The sequence below is a fragment of the Clinocottus analis genome, unplaced genomic scaffold (assembly GCF_023055335.1).
Source record: "Clinocottus analis isolate CAN_PGR_092001 unplaced genomic scaffold, fCliAna1.0.p SCAF_8, whole genome shotgun sequence".
Taxonomy (NCBI): domain Eukaryota; kingdom Metazoa; phylum Chordata; class Actinopteri; order Perciformes; family Cottidae; genus Clinocottus; species Clinocottus analis.
The window spans coordinates 10,915,485-10,932,667 of record NW_027176240.1 but is presented as its reverse complement, the minus strand read 5'-3'; the positions used below and the strand labels follow the sequence as shown (position 1 = coordinate 10,932,667).

At 43.5% G+C, this 17,183-nt stretch overlaps 1 protein-coding gene across 4 annotated transcripts in view; it reads left to right on the top strand.

The window, feature by feature from the left end:
• slit1a (slit homolog 1a (Drosophila)) overlaps positions 1-17,183 on the top strand; it is an 84,940-nt gene that overhangs the window by 45,926 nt on the left and 21,831 nt on the right. For all 4 annotated transcript variants that reach the window (XM_068567189.1, XM_068567187.1, XM_068567188.1 and 1 more), the window contains exons 5-14: positions 242-313; positions 1,055-1,126; positions 2,349-2,420; positions 3,223-3,386; positions 7,469-7,619; positions 11,712-11,783; positions 14,561-14,632; positions 14,731-14,802; positions 15,028-15,171; positions 16,497-16,660. In XM_068567189.1, the coding sequence (XP_068423290.1) occupies positions 242-313; positions 1,055-1,126; positions 2,349-2,420; positions 3,223-3,386; positions 7,469-7,619; positions 11,712-11,783; positions 14,561-14,632; positions 14,731-14,802; positions 15,028-15,171; positions 16,497-16,660 (1,055 nt within the window). The remainder of the gene's footprint in view (positions 1-241; positions 314-1,054; positions 1,127-2,348; positions 2,421-3,222; positions 3,387-7,468; positions 7,620-11,711; positions 11,784-14,560; positions 14,633-14,730; positions 14,803-15,027; positions 15,172-16,496; positions 16,661-17,183) is intronic.

Sequence of the window (17,183 nt, the reverse complement as noted above, 5' to 3'; positions counted from 1 at the left end):
TAAAATAAAACATGTACCGTAGCTCTCTGTTTATTAACAATTAGTTTGGTTAAAGAGAGAGTGACGCTGAAGAGTGTGAATTCTGCTGGTTAAAAAACATTTACAAAGAAAATTGTGTAAATAATCCTTCCAAAAAAGGATTGTATTCCAGTTTTTTACATCCTGCCCAACCCCAAAAAACAACTAAGCCATTGTTAGGTGTAAGTTATGTCTAACGAATGCCTACTTACTGTCTCTGCAGAGATCTGAGCGAGAACTTCATCCAGTCCATCCCTAGAAAAGCATTCAGAGGAGCTACGGACATCAAAAACCTGTGAGTATTTCCCTGCAACTAATGAATATGTTCATTATTGAAACATGATTGGTTTATAGAAAATAGCCTTTTGTTGCTATTTATTCGAAATAGCAACAAAAACCCACATTGGAGAAGCTGAAATAAGTGAATCTTTGCTTAACTGACTGATTGACTTTTTCCTTTTGATAGTGCTAGTTGATACTTCGATGAATTCAGTGATAATAAAACATTAAAGAGTGAATATTATTCAGAGCCAAACAATGTGTGTGTGTGTGTGTGTGTGTGTGTGTGTGTGTGTGTGTGTGTGTGTGTGTGTGTGTGTGTGTGTGTGTGTGTGTGTGTGTGTGTGTGTGTGTGTGTGTGTGTGTGCGTGCGTGCGTGCGTGCGTGCGTGCGTGCGTGCGTGAATGCTCAGTGAATTGACTCTGACTGAGTAGACGAACCACCTCACACACACACACAAGCAGCTCCCCGAAGATGGCTTGTAGAAACAGTGATTTATACATCTTCACCAGATTACATGCACATTCAAACACGGACGCACAGGTTTATGAGGTGTATCGATGCAGATAAACAATTCCTGCAGTCTCTCTTCTCTACTCAGGCATCACATAAGCTGAGGTGACGAAACCTGTATCAATTTACCGCAGTCCATTAGTGTACTACTTACTGTATAATCACAACTACCCCACAGGGAGACAGAAATGTTGTGTATGTGTAATGTAACAAAGCCTCTCTCTCTCTCCTGTGTGCTCTGCAGTCAGCTGGATAAAAACCACATCAGCTGCATCGAGGACGGAGCCTTCAGAGCTCTGAGAGGCTTGGAAGTGCTGTAAGTATCTGAAGTGATGCAACTCATCCAGCCTCACCTTGAATCATTCCATGAAAGCACGAAGTTAAATGAAGACATTGTTTTCCCTTGCTGATTATCATAACTAATATATACACATGGCACAGACCTTTAATTAGTACGGCCTTAGTTATTATGCCAAAATACCCCCAGTGGGCCTCGTGAGGGGGGTCTGCATCACGGAGACCGAGCTCCATTAACTCATTGTTCCACCGAGTTGACAGCAGCGTTCCCCTCCATCACATTAACAACCCCTCCCCTTCCACCTCCCTAAAAACCCAACCCACTCCTCCACCTCCATCGACACCCTATCCAGCCCTGGGCGGGCCATCTGACAAGGGAGTTCCAACCGTCTTGATCAAAAATCCCATTCAAGTGAGCATTCCACCCCGGGCACAGTGGTGACCATGTTATGCAGTTTTTAAACATTCAATTAATCATCCCTTGTCAAAAAAATCATAATCACAGGCCTCTGTTGGAGCTCTCCACCTGAAACAATGTCGACTAAATGTGCATTCTTTGGGACAAAGGCACTTTGACAGCCTTGTTATTTTTATAGTTAAAGACCGCGTTGTGCGTGGGTGTTTGTGGGGGGTTTTAGGGGGCGGGGAGACCAAAAAAACAAAACATTAAAGGCTGCTTTCATGGCGTGGATGGATTGCAGATGTAGTGATAGGTTTGTCATAAGGGTGTAAAAGAGACTGGGGGGGGGGGGGTTGTTTTGTTGAGGCATGAATGTATAGGTTTTATGGGGGAGGAGGACAGGTTGTGTTCAAAGGGGGAGCAGCTTGAAATATGGTGAAGGGTTATTAGGCTGATTGAAATGACCTGATTCTCCCACTGCAGCTGATGCCCAGGGTTCGACGGTGTGTGCGTGCGTGTGCATTGTATGTTACCCGAACTACAAGTCGGGTTGGTTGTGATCGTGCTTGTATGCGTATGCATTTGTGTATATTTGCATGCAAGACTGTATGTGTATGCGTGGGAGGTGCGAGGGCTTCCCATCTGTGTGGAATGAGGTGTTATATTCCCAGTGGGATGAAACAAAGAGAGACTGAGAGAAAAGAGAGAGGGGCGGGGGGCTGGGATGGATTTAAAAGATGTAACGGAAGCGGACGACCGCAATAACACTTTTTGAAGTATAAATATAAAATGTCTCCCTTCCACTGAGGATGTGACTTTGTTAGCTCTTTTGTTTTCACAGAACGCTGAACAACAACAACATCAGCAGCATACCCGTCTCCAGCTTCAACCACATGCCCAAGCTACGAACCTTGTGAGTCACACCTATCCCACCACAATGCTCTCTACCTCTCTGGATATAAAATAATACTATATCTCACTTGCATGCAGGCACAGATAAAGTGCTGAAGTCCCATGTGATCTCAATGGGAGTAGATAGGTTCTGTCATTCCAGGCCGTGTTGGGGGACAGCCATAATCACACAGAACCACAGAAGGGTCTGTAGCAATGCCAGGGGCCATTATCCCCACCATCTAAACACACACACAATTGGCCCGAAAATAGCCTCAGAAGCCTTTTGTGTATTGTGCATTGTGTATATGATTACTAAAACTGAAATTATGTACAAATTAAAACAATTATGCCTGTTAAAAACTCTCAGAGCCGTGACTCTGTTGCTCTTGTGGTGGCTTTTTGGGATTCCTCACTCGCAGTGGGGTTATATTAAATAGCTTGTGTGTGTGTGTCTGTGTGTGTGTGTGTGTGTGTGTGTGTGTGTGCGTGTACTATTTGCAAGTAAGCGTACGTGCTCCAGAGGTCCACCGCACCACAGCAAGAGTTATTCTGGACAGGAACAGCATTCCAGGGATGCCGTGTTTGGAGCATTGGGTTTAGAAAACACCTCTTTAGTGTTCCTCTTGTCTCCAAATGTGCCATTTACAATCATCCATGTAGCGTATCATTTTGTGTTTTTCGCCACAAGGATGGAATGTGACGAGTTCTCAAAAAGAGTAGATACTTTTTACGCTATTCCTGCCTCAGCTGGTGGTACTTTAGATAGCAAAAAGGGCAGAAAAGATCTTTTAACGCAAGCAATTGTTTCTCTCTTTCTATAGCCGTCTCCACTCCAACAATCTCAACTGTGACTGTCACTTAGCCTGGTTGGCCCAGTGGCTCAGACAGAGGCCTACGATTGGGCTATTCACCCAGTGTACTGGCCCTACTGAGCTCAGAGGACTCAATGTGGCAGAGGTACAGAAACACGAATTCAGCTGCTCAGGTAAGACTTCCACTAACCATCAGAATTGATATCACAAGAATATTGCATATCATACTGTCTATTGTCTATTAAGTCTTTTACATTCCCAGTGGATAGGGTAAGATAGGTTTAGAGGATCTTAAAAGGGATGAAAGGGCAATATTCTTTTGGGACTTTGATGAAATTATTTATTTTAAAAACTCCCTGTCGGACCAAATACATATTTTACCCCCTCCAGTCCCGCTGTGTTTTTATGTCAGTGTATTCTCCTGGCAGCCACCTGACAGCTCCTCTGCCCCCAAGCAACCGCACAGCTCTCCTTTGGTCCTTTCATGTGTCTCCAGCTTTCAGGAGCTGGCAGCAAAATGCCATGACACATATATAAAACACACAGCAGGAGCAAAGGCTGCCCCCTCTGACAGTAGTAGCCCTCTCCTCAGTTGTTATTATTCATGGTCTCTCACCTCCTTGCACAGGATTGGGCTTTTAACTTTCTCTCTTATCGTGTGTGTGTGTGTGTGTGTGTGTGTGTGTGTGTGTGTGTGTGTGTGTGTGTGTGAGAGAGTGTGTGAGAGAGAGAGACAGAGAGAGAGCATGTGCGACGGGGTTATCATATCAGTACAATAGAAAAACAGCATGAGAACCTCCACTTCTTACAAGGCCATCTCACTCTCAACACCAGCTGTGAGGACGTTTTGTGTCTACGTGTGTGTGTATTTGTGGGTTTGTGATTTTTGTCGCAGCCATACGGCGTAACAGCACAGATCATTAACAATTCATCGTCCAGGGAAAGAGACTTAAAGCGTGGGAGTGTCGAGATTCCAGATAGGAAAGGGGAGTAATGGGTATCAAGGAAAACTTTGTGTCTGGTAGGAAGATACAGAAGGTTGAGGTTTTGCATGCTTGGGAGTTGCAGGTATACTGTCGTGTGCTGATATTAGCCTCCATCATCGGAGAATTTTAATGGGGTGTTGTTTTTTTACTGAGCAAATATGCGGTAGATTGATGGGTTCTCTCCGAGTCTCATTAGCAAACGGGCATTAATATATTATGGACAAGACAAACGGGATAAAAACAAAATCTATTTCTGCTTCTCTGTGCATAACAGTCGATCATTCACACAAACACATGCACACACACAAACACACAAACACAAACACACCCAGTTTCTTCTTCAATGGATGACTGACCAGAAGTTGAACTCCCAGTGAAGGACTCATTAGGGACTGGCTCACTGGCACACACATACTATATACTTGTGTATGTAGTTTGTGCTGTGACCAGGCCATCTGCGGGGGATTTGGGGCGTGGTGGCGCTCTGTTGGAAGAGAGGAAGAGGGAAAAGAGACGCATGTTCTTGTTGTGTAAGGCAGGAGAAGGAAAATGGGGTGCTGTGTGTTGGTAGTTATTGGAAAATATGATGAAATTCTGCAGGGCTCTCGGCATCTTGGTTCACTGACTTCAACTCCCAGCATTTGGCTGGAAAGCATCACAATATTGCAAAGTTGGTAATGAGCAAAGAAACACGTTTACAGCTTCACTTTGATCAATCTCATCATATTGCACCATGCAGTCTTTAAAAATCTAAATCTAGGGCTCATTATTTGTTTTTAAGCAATGCATTCTTACAGTGTATTCATATTCAATTATTTAAAAAAAGTAGGCAAAAGCAGAAAAAAATACTAACTCTGTGTGAAAATTCGATTTTAAAAATAACATTTGCAGAGCAAACACTTTCATTTTTCCGTTGGACTTTGGTGCATGACCAGCCGCTCATTTGTGTTTTCGTTCCATTTTTCTCTTCACTTACTGTAACCAGATGCAGTTTCTGAACTTTTTCACCACAAAATGATCCTGTTTAGTCTAAAAAGGTGCGTAGCTTGTTTTTACTGCAAGAAGACCGGAGAACGTATGTATCTCTTTGAGAAAACCAGTAAAACATGATGGGCCAAATATCACTGCCAGTCAATGTTCATCCTAATTACTCATAATCCTCTGTCTCTAGTTTAGATTAGAGGGATTTAAATTGGTCTGTATGGCCTTCGCTGTGATTTTATTGAGCAGAACTGTTAGATTTAAACCCTCTTGATCATTTACATGCGAGGTAACTAAAATTCAGAAGCTGCTTCTGCCAATTTGAGGTTATATGACATAAAATTAACTATTACGCTAAATTACTGCTCCAAGGTACTAATAAATGGCATAATAATATTGTGTTTGAACTGAGCAATGAGTAATGAATTGCTTGAGGGGTGGAAGAAAACTCCTGTAGTGGGAAACCGGGACCAAAATAGTGTTTAAAGGGAAAATGATGAGAGAACTGGTGAACCCAACTGTTGTGCTAAAAGGGAATTTGAGGAAAAATAACAAATGGAAAGAATCAAATGATAACATTTTGAAATGATGAGAGAAATGAGGTGGAGTGAGGCTAAATGTAAAGGCTTTGGAGCAAATGGATAGCAGGTAATGGGTTGTGGTGACCGTCATTGGCGGAGGTGTGGGAGTAAAGAGGCTGAAAATGAGGATGTTAAAGTGCAGCGAGGGAGAGCAGAAAGCTGGAGGAGGGAGGAATGATAGAAAGGTGGAAGCAGATAAAACCAAGGAAATGGAACAAGGATACAGTGGAGGAGACGGCGGATGGGGAAGAGATAATGGGGAAAACAGCACAGGGATGAACAGGGGACGAGCGTACATCAAACAGACTCACCTCAACTATACCTGTCAGAGAGCTGTCATTGTTAAGGCTGCTCCAGCTGTGCACTGCACTCTCCCTGATCCCAGGCCTGTCAAATATGCCATGTTAGATCAGAAGGGAGTTCTTCTCTGCCCTACACCTGATCCCAGATCTGTCAAAGCTCTGCCATCCTCAGATCACGTGGGTTGAGCGACTGAGGGAGTGTTGATTCACGCTCTAGATGCTATTTGTTGTGTTTACCTGTTTACCAGATCTGTCAAAGCGTCTTGTTCTTTTAGGTAATTAATTATGATTTGGCCAGATAAATCAGATCTGACCTTATAGATTGGTTATTAGTTAATAGTCCAAGAGCTAGAGCCAGTGATTTAATCGTAAAGGATAATGTCTGACAGTGATCTTTTTCTCTGTTTTATGGAATGTTATTGAGAGTTTTTAGCACTGAACTTACTCTGTCACTGACTTTCACCATCACTCACTCTGTCTTCCTCTCCCTGAATATCTATCCCCACTTCACTCCCTCTTGCCAACATTTTCCACACAAGCTGAGTGATAGATAGGAAACTAATCAAATATTCATGGTTTGAAACTCGAATTAGTAATGCTGTGTAAATGAGGCCATTTAAAAGTCTGTTTTATTCATTTTATCTGGGTTAGGCTTACATACACACACTTGTACACACACACACACACACACTGCATGCACCAAACACACTGAACTGGCAGTGCAAGCTCCCGCTCTTCACCATATCGTTGACAGTGCCGCAGCTATTTGAACAGGTATCTGGAGACAGCCCGATGGGTTGTGTGCTGTGTATGCAAATGGAAAAGTTGAAGTGTTTTAGAACAAATGGAAGGGAAGAGGTGGGGGGTTGTAACGCTGAATGTGCACAATGGCATCAATTCCACCCGGAGAAAGCAGACTAAGAGGGAAAATTTGCGGAGAGATCAATGGCTGTTATTGGGAGGCCTTCAATCGCCGCCCCAACTCTATTATTCATGTCTCTCTTTTCCTCTCAATATACTGTGGCACTCCTTTGATAGATAACCTAGTTTTTTGCCCATTGATTCTCAAGGATGTACGTCTTTACAATAAAGTCAAGAGTAGAAGGTGTCATATATTCTTCTCAATGTGAAAACATCCCTGGAAATGTATGTTCATTTACAATTCAGTTCATGAAGCACAAAGGGTCGATGACATGAACAGCAACGGAGGAGCTTAAGCTCCCCATGAGTGCAGGAGCTGCTCCATGTCAGCGCACAAATCCTCCTGCAAACCAACTCCTGAGTTGTGCTGCTCTCATTGAAGTCAGACAAATTAGCCTGTGCTCACACACCTGTAGGTGGTCAAATGTTCCTCCTTTTTGACCATGCACGTCGTTTCTTTTTGCTCTCTTTCTTGTCTCTTCAGGTCACCAGGAATCTTCCAGCTTCCAGCCGTGCAGCAGCGTTGGTGTGGGCTCTTGCCCTGCCATGTGCACCTGCAGCAACAACATCGTGGACTGTAGAGGGAAAGGTCTCACTGCCATCCCGGCCAACCTACCCGACACCATGGCTGAGATGTAAGCACAATACCTGCTTTCTGCAGTGGACAATGTCACCCTAGTTAGAAACAAACATCAATGAAATTCAACTTAAAAGACGTTTTCTAAGCCAGTTTAGGTTAACAACAAAAAAAAAAAAATATATATATATATATATATATATATATATATATATATATTCAAATCACATGAATACATTTAAACGCAAAGGTAATATTTTCCCCCCACAATTAACATTTATATAATTCTATCAACCGTGATCAACTCAGTGTAAATCTGATTTTGGTCATATTTGGTACTGTATTTGACCCTCAGAACTGGATAACTGTTTGTATCTGTCATATTTAAGGAAGCTTAGATTCTTCAGCACAGTGTAACCTGTAGCAGACTTTAAGAAAAGAGACGCAGGCACATCCACAGCTGCATTGTTCTTTGAAGCATGGCAATGCCGGCCATTTGTTTGAGTGTGCGCATTACAAATGCGTATGTATTTCCATATGTATCTGTATAGATATGTTCATGCCGAGGTTTAACAAGGCTAAGAGGATTTAAACATGCATGTTTTACATACATACACTGTTGCAGCTTGCTTTTCTCACCATCCATCACCTGGCAGCAATACATCCATCCATTTGCAGTTCACTAAGAGAGACACGGGCAGACCAGACTTTAGACTGAGGCGGCAAGCTCTTATCAGCTCAGATGGCTGTGAACCACATGCGAGCGCTTCGCTGACATCCCTCCCTCAGTTTATCAGTCCTCTAACATCTGTCTGGGCATTAACTCTTTACGGCCCACATGCTGTCATCCTATCGTAATTCCTGGAAATGCACAGCTTGACTTTTTAAGGTACTGCTTTTATTCTCTTAATCAGAGATGTAATGCCCCTCGGCAGAAGTCTGCATGAAATGGTACAGCAACGCTGTGATGTATGCAGGGTGAGAAAAAGGAGGATGAAGGGAGAAAGCCAGCAGTTGTGTAGCATGTTCTTCCAAGGAGCATGTGTGGAGTTAGGAGGACACAGTAAGTTTCTAGGTCTCCTCCTCCCCATGGGGTCTGTTTATAAATACCCAGTTATATGAAAGTCACAGATCCCATGTTCCCCAACAACCCTGACCCATTTCTAGTGCAGTGGTGTGCTCAATTTCCTAATTTGGATGTGCGGTCCTCACTTCTGTGTGTTCTTGTATAACGGAATGACCCACCCGCCCAAGAAATATTTTGGTATTTGAAATCATTTAAAAGTTTTTACACATGCTGCATATTGACTTTTGTGATGCTAATTATTCAGCCTCACAATGTTTTTGCCATGTTCCACAACCTCTTCTGCCTGCCCTCCAGTTGTACTGTTCCACAAGTGGAGTATCTCGTAGTGATGTGATGTATGAACACAATAACCAGCGAGCAGCACTGATGGGAGAACAGGGAGGCTGAAAGATAGCTCCACCATGCACATGTTTTATAGACAGTAGATTCTCTCTGCACAGCAGAAGAGTAAAGACTCCCTGCCCTTCACATCTAATTGGTGCTTAACCGCTTCCCGCTAATAAACTTACTATCTAATTTATCGTTTACAAGACCTGGGTGAAACACTGGCTCATATCATGCACATTCCTCCTGCCCTGCCCATCTGAGCCTTACCTTACAAGCTTTATTCCCACATTGGTTTTTCTCCTCCTCTCTTGATTTCCTTCCCGTCTTTCCCGTCTTTGAGAAGGCAGATCAGCGGTGAAGGAGTAAAAAGGGATGGGGGAGCTCCGCTCAGTAATTTGGTGCAGCAGGTTTGATCTGTGCTTGAAGTTCATTATAAAATCAGTTTCAATTACAGCAAGGCAGGCTGCTTGGTATCAAGGCCAGCCTAATGCCTTGTTAATGAGGCACTCTGAAACTTACATACACACACAAACACACACACACACACACACACACACACACACACACACACACACACACACACACACACACACACACACATGCTGCTCTCATTATGTACAAATCGGAGAACTGCAACCTCCCTGCCCTGCTCTCCCCTAATGAATGCCAGTGTTGTGTTTATGGCTGTGGGGATGTGAGCTGGTTTCTCTACTCCTCTCTTGTGAGACCAGGCCCAGTTAGCCTAAACACTACCACAACAGATTACTATGCAGTGCACCATAGTCTCTGTCTGCAGTGGCTGAACTCAGCCATAAAAATCTCCCCCGTCTTTCATCTGCTGCTGCGGTCCTGCCATCCATTTCTGACTAATGCACACACTATCTGAATACCCAAAGGCGTAATGTGTTTCCCCTTAATGAAAAACATGCTCAGACCCTAATGAAAAGGATGACGACCATTGATTTGACCGACACAAACACCAGCTCACAGACAGGCACACATACAAATGTTCTACCTGACAAATTGGATGGGAACCATTGATTGTCTGTCCGAAGGCGACTCTGAGAGATTGTTTCTTTTTTTCTGTGCCAATTGGACAAAGCCGCTCCTTTGTTGATTGGGGGGATTAAGTCGCTTGCACATATCGATCGGCGATTAACGACAGCGCAAAGGCTAAAAAGTTGTCTGACGGCATTGTGTGTCCTTGTCTTGCTTCGAAGGCTTTTGTTATATGATGACACACATCGGAGCGCTGAAACACATGCAAACAGCACGTAGAGTGCCAGACTGGTTTGGACCAGTCAGACAGGCTGGTTGATGAGAGAAGGCGCTAAAACCACTTGGCCCAGCACTCTGCCGCATGGTGAGGGCAGAAGAACCACAACGCTGTCACTCGGCTGTAAATCCATGGACAGATTGGGACAGGCAGACAAAAACAGACAGAGAGAACATGTACACCGCAGTAATCTGTGGTTTAAAATCACTGCTATCCTAAGAATGACAATTACGCTCCTATATCGCTCCATAAATGCAGACCCCCTCCTTTGAAGGGCAAAGATTCCTGATTGAAAAATGTGGAAACTAAGAACTGTTAAGTGGCTGTGGCAAACGTCTAACAAAACATTTACCCCCCACAGAGAGACATAAACATAGCAATGCAGGAGGCCTACAAGGCATGTAGTAAATCTGACATGTCTCTAATAGAATAATTAAATCATGTGGAAATGGTTGTGAGCCAAGAAATTACATTCTTAAGATAGTGAAGGTGAAATCTATCAGCTACGCTCTGTTGCCAAAGAGCTTTGCAGATTTAAATGTTATGTTTCTCATTTTTCTGTGGTGACAAATAGCATTTTAAAGATCTTATAGACTCTGGACAGCCACACCTCGCGCAGGCCCTCCTGTTCTACAGCCAGGTCCTCAGCATGGTGGGACAACCAGACAGGCACACAGCCGGTTCCCTTTGGGTCCTGCTAAGCCTTGTTAAGGACGGTTTTAAAAGCTGTGAAGTGACCTGCAGATAAACAGCCCTCTGCCAGATACACCAGGGAGCTGGGTCCTAAGTAGCAGCCAGTCTGAAACACACAGACATGCATGCCCACACTAATGGGCTTTAGTGAGGTCTGGTTCCCTGTGACCATCTGAGACTGATTAGAGTTTGTGACTGCTCCGTTTTAAATGACCAAATGTTTGTTTGCCGGTATGTTCTTTTTTTTTTTGGATGGTGTAATATATCTCCAGCAGCTCTTAGGCTCACTGGAAAAAGTAAACTAAAAGAAGTCATTTTTTTCGGTGCAGCAAAGGTTTCAATGGACACTTTGCAGACACCCAGAGGATAAAGACATATTTCACAAGAACAAGTGAGATCATTATTGATTTCACGATCGCATATGGGAACATAAGTGCTGGAAACTGTAAATGTTATACTAAGAAGAAATATGACTTTTAGTTGAAGGCCTTAACACCCTCACACGAGCCGAGAAGGAGCCTTTTCCCCTCCAGTCCTTATCCCCAGCACTTTAGTATCCAGACTGTTTATTGGTTCTGAGGATGTTATGACTCCAACATGCCTGGACCTATTACAGCTGGGGAATAGATCTACGCTAATATAATCAGGCTAATCACCGAGGGTCAGAGGTAATGGGAGGATGTCTCAACTATGTTACCATGGCAAAGTATTGTTTAGTTAACTGATGGTATCTTCTCTCCTCTTTTCTCTACTTCTCTTTTCTCTAGACGTCTGGAGCAGAATGGGATTAAGTCTGTTCCTCCTGGAGCCTTTTCTCCCTACAAGAAACTGCGTAGGATGTAAGTATAGCAGCACACTCACCTCAGAGCTAAATAATACAGACGAGAACAAGAAGTTGAGCGCTGGAAAAAGAAGCGACGATTGGCAGTCGTTTCACTCCACTCCTAAGGAGAATGTATTTATTTTGTCTGTGCCTAGAGAACATACTTGTTCTCAGACTTAGGGTGGCATGGAAAGGAAGCACTCAGATGCTACATGAGCATAATAACAGCTCTCATGTTGCATTGCCGCACACTGGTATTCCCCTGGCCAGTGTTGTGTCCAGTGTGTGTGTGTGTGTGTGTGTGTGTGTGTGTTTGTGTGTTTTGTGCTTTCATGGGCAAACTGTGGCTGGGCTGATGAGGAGGAGACTGAGAGCGTGCTGGAATGAGCGCTGAGGCTCTGCTCTTTCTGGGAGTGAACAGAGACTGGCTGGTAGCTGAGTGGGTTTTCACTCGTTGAGCCAGCTGTCCGGTCACCCAGCCAGCACACACCAGTCGGCCAAACCCATAACTCCAACACCACCGGGCCTGACCGACATAGCAGCAGCCGGGAGATGTAGGAAACGAAAGGTCGGGGAGTTTCTCTACTGTTCTTCGAGGATTTATCAGTGCTGTATCATCGCACTGCAGAAACGGTTTGAAGTATAGATGAGGTGAATACAGAGCAGCAGACACACTGCAAGCTACTTTTGTATCTTATTAAAGCGCCAGAAATTATGAGAGATTAATATTTATTCATTCAACTTTTTTTCATGATATTAATGTTGATATTATTCATGTATAAACAGAATGTGTTCAATTTAAAAATTCTTTGCTACAAACGTTTGTGGTTTTAAAACAATAATAATTGATGTATACATACTACATACATATTTCTCTATATATATATACATTAACATAAATACATACATATGTGTACATCAAGTAACGTGAATGAAACTCAAATAACATTTTTAATATAATCTTAACAGCACACAAACTGAGCCAAAATTGAACTAAATCGGTGTTATCAAAATCTGAATTTTTTTTGTGACAAACATAATATCATCACTTATTACTGAAGTTATGGTTTTCATATATAATATCTGCTAACAATTAATATATACATTTTACTAATTTAACAACAAAAGCTGTTCTCTTGTCAAAAGAAATGGGCTTTGAGCAGCTGCTATCACATTGTAGTGCCTCTGACCATAATCTCACAGGTTCCACATTTAGTTCGGTGGTCTAAGTTCAACCCCTATGACCTGAGTTAGAAAATGTTGTCTTTTCAGGAAAATAGTGGTTTGCAATATTATTATGAAAAAGAGGACCTCTTTTCAGTGAATATGATACAAACAGTTGTGGTATTTAGAGAACATTTACAAACCAGATATAAAGGTTGAGAATGTCTTGCATTTGGTCTTCCAAACAAACATGACCTGCTACCGTTGCCGCTGCTGCCGAATCTGCATTTAGCAACAACAATGCATGGCCGCATGTCTGTGTTGACCCTCAGCGCCTCTGTTGATTCAGCTGGCTTTGAGCCCTCACTGGTCCGGCCTGTTCAACACCCTCAGTGCACACCGTGTGTGGACATCATCGATACATCATGATGAATATGCTTACTCTCCTGGGTCAGGCTCCGCAGATGTTCACATATATGTTTTATATTAAGAGGTAGGGTTTTTCTGGCATATTATTTATGGAAAAATAGTCATACGGCACCATTAGGTAAGCTAATGTTATATACAGGTGTTTGTGTGTGTGTGTGTGTGTGTGTGTGTGTGTGTGTGTGTGTGTGTGTGTTTGTTTATTTGTGGAGGTATGTGTGTAATGCCTCTCTTGACCCTGCGTGTCCTCCTCTCCCAGTAAATGCCAACCACACACATTCTCTTTAACCTTGTCCCAGTTTGGATGACCTACACATGAACCGCTCCTTAAGACGGGGATGCACTAACAGCCCTCACACACCGACACACACACAAACAGACCAGTGTCTGAGTTTACAGACACACACCAGTGCAGATGTTGGCTCCTTCACCATGTTTTCGTTTCCAGGAAACCTCAGTCCTTTGCAAGAAGACAAATGGGTACTTATTTAACTGTTACCCCCAAATGAGAAAATATCCCTCTTCTTCACCACATAATGGGTTTCCTTCAAAGGTATCCAGTCGACTGCAGTTGAGTCCACATACTCCATTAACTCTCTCTCTCCATCTGTCTTTCTCTCTTTCTGTCCCACTGTTCCTCATTTACTGTTGCATTTACACACACACACATACACACACAGACATATAAACACATAGAGGCACAGGCTTAGTGGTTATCCTGTGGGGAGAGGCCTGTGGATCTTATTAACAACGGCTATGTTCAGAGGCAGTCTACTGTATTTCGCTTTGGATTTAAGCCCTGCACCCCATTTTTACCCCACCTCCCAACACAAACACACACACACACACACACACACACACACACACACACCGTGATACAACACAGGGTCGGTTGTTAGGCCACAAATAATACAAGTAAATGTTTTGATTGGCTACGAGACTCTAGCCTGCTCCATTTCTTCAAATCCCTTGAAGGGACACACCATCAAAAATGGGAGAGAGCTGTAACTGCTCTTCATCCAGCTCACACTACATTTGCTTCCTCCTTGCTTGCCAGCGACAAGCCTAGCCTTTACACCCACCCCACCTTCCTCTGAGGGTGACACCCAGGTGACAGTGGGGTCAAACCTCCCACAGAAAAAGGACTTTTCCCCAAAACCTCAATTTCCTTTACTAATTCACTGGCCTTCTTTTTCAACGCAGAGACCTGAGCAACAACCAAATCTCAGAGATAGCTCCTGATGCCTTCCAGGGTCTGCGCTCCCTCAACTCCCTGTAAGTGGCCGCAAGCCGAGTTTGTGCATGTATGTACATAAATATCCACCTGTTGTCATTTCCCATGTCTTAAGCAAGTGTGTGTTATGATTTCCCAGTGTGCTGTATGGAAACAAGATCACCGACCTACCCAAGGGGGTGTTTGACGGCCTCTACGCCCTGCAACTGCTGTAAGCACAACACACACACTGATACTCTGCAGACATATATTGAATACCAGGCATCTTTTACTCCCACTCAGTAAGGAGTCATAACCTTCAAGTAAACTTTGTACCTGTGCATAGCTTTCTAGATGGGAATACATAATGAATGAATACATAAAGAAATTCTGACAAGCCGCTTCCCTCCTTCTTCCTCCCTCTCTCTTTGTTTCCTTTTCCGTTCTCTTCTCCCAGGTTGCTGAATGCCAATAAGATACACTGTGTTCGTGCAAATGCCTTCCAAGACCTTCAGAATCTCTCACTGCTGTCGCTCTATGACAATAAGATCCAAACCCTCGCCAAGGGCACCTTTACTTCACTACGAGCAATACAGACCCTGTGAGTCAAACACACACACACATACACATGCTGCTGTACGCGCTCTGACACATACTGAGCCGTCGCCATAAAACATGAGCCAACACAGGAGTTGTTTACTCGCAGGTCTGCATAATAACACAGGAACAGAATCAAGAGGTAGAGAGGAGAGTAGCTATCATCTTCGCAAACACGCGGACACACACAGCTTCTGCGGCCAGATCTAGATCAAAAACAGTATACACCACACCCACTCTTTCCACCGACGGTAACCAGACAGCACCAATTCAGCCCCACACAGACCCCACACCGTGGTGCTTTCTGTGTCTAATACACATTGCATGGCATTATCATCCATGTGCACGACACCTGTTGAAGATGATGGATAACGCTGCCCCTTGGCTCACCACACACACACACACACACACACACACACACACACACACACACACACACACACACACACGCACACGCACATGCATAAAGGGCACTGAGTTTAAGGCTCTCCGTCTAAAACCAGCTTCCTGTTTTGCCTACATTCTGCAGAATGGGTAAAAATACAAATAAAGTCTTGCCCCACAGCACACACTCTTTCAACTGGTCTAATGTTCAAGAGATATTCATTCCATTTTATGCACATTTTGGATGCTAGTGAGGCTTTATATTACGTTTTGTTGCATTATACTGAAAGGTGTTTATAATCTTTTGTTGACCCATTTTATAGACCAAATATTGAAAACATTTATCTGTATAACACAATATAATTCACCGGCAGCACAAATATTGTTTCTAAAAATATCACAAGGTGAACTCAGTGCGTCACAATATGTCAAATGTATGCAGAAATCACATTATATAACCAAAAGGATATAATACCTTGAATGTGACCAAACTCTTTTTATTTGAAAAAAAAAACCTTAATTAACACATTTTGTTTGTTTGTGAGTAAAGTTTGACCAGAAGCATTCATTTGAACAACATTACTGACAGACAATGCCATGCTAGCTGTTCCCCTTGTTTCCTGTCTCCGTGCTAGGCTAAGCTAACCATCTGTTGGCTGTAGCTTCATATTTGCCAAACAGGCGTAAGAGTAGTATCAACTTTCTCACCTAACTCGTGACATAAAAAGTGAAAAGGTGTACTACCCAAAATATCAAGCTATTCCTTTAAGTCAATCAGTAAATAATGTATTTTTCTGAATGTGGCTCGGATGTCTAATTATAAACCTACTACTTGTAATGTTTCTCCTTGGCCTTTATCCCGTCAGCTTCATGTTTCTTTTGTCCCCTCTCATTCCTTCTTACCTCTTTTCCCCGTCTTTCCAACCCTCCCTCTCTCCTCTACAGTCACCTGGCCCAGAACCCTTTTATTTGTGACTGTAATCTGAAGTGGCTGGCAGACTACCTGCGCTCCAATCCCATCGAGACCAGCGGCGCCCGCTGTGCCAGCCCTCGCCGACTCGCAAACAAACGTATCGGACAGATCAAGAGCAAGAAGTTCCGCTGCTCCGGTAGGCCGGCGGCTCCAAATGTCTCTCTCTTATTTCTCCCTCTGGATCTCTATCGCACAAACAGGCTTTGTTGTTTTTAATCCACTTGTCTCTCGATGTTCTACTCTTACCTTTTCTCCTTCTCTCTGCTGGGAGTGGCTGTTATCTCTGCATTGTTGCCGCATTACCTCTTATTACCACTTTTAATGATTGATCATTCCTGGAAAAAGGTTTTATTCTGCCTATCATTGGCTGTGCTGGTGCTCCTCAATCAATATCTAGCCATATGAACTTGGGGCCAAGGAGAGAAGGATCCTTCGCTTTCCCTCCCTTTACTCTCAATATTACCACATTGTGAGTCTGGTTTCATATTGAAACCACAGTGAGCTGAGATCACCTGGTATAAGGGCTTAGGTTTCCTTACGTGCCCACCATGCCCGCTGCCAACCTCAGCCTCCATCTCCCCTTTGCCCGCTCAGTGCTCTCTGCCTGCCCGGCTCAGGTTTCCCTCACTCACCCTCATCCCTCTCTCCTCTGCACTGCA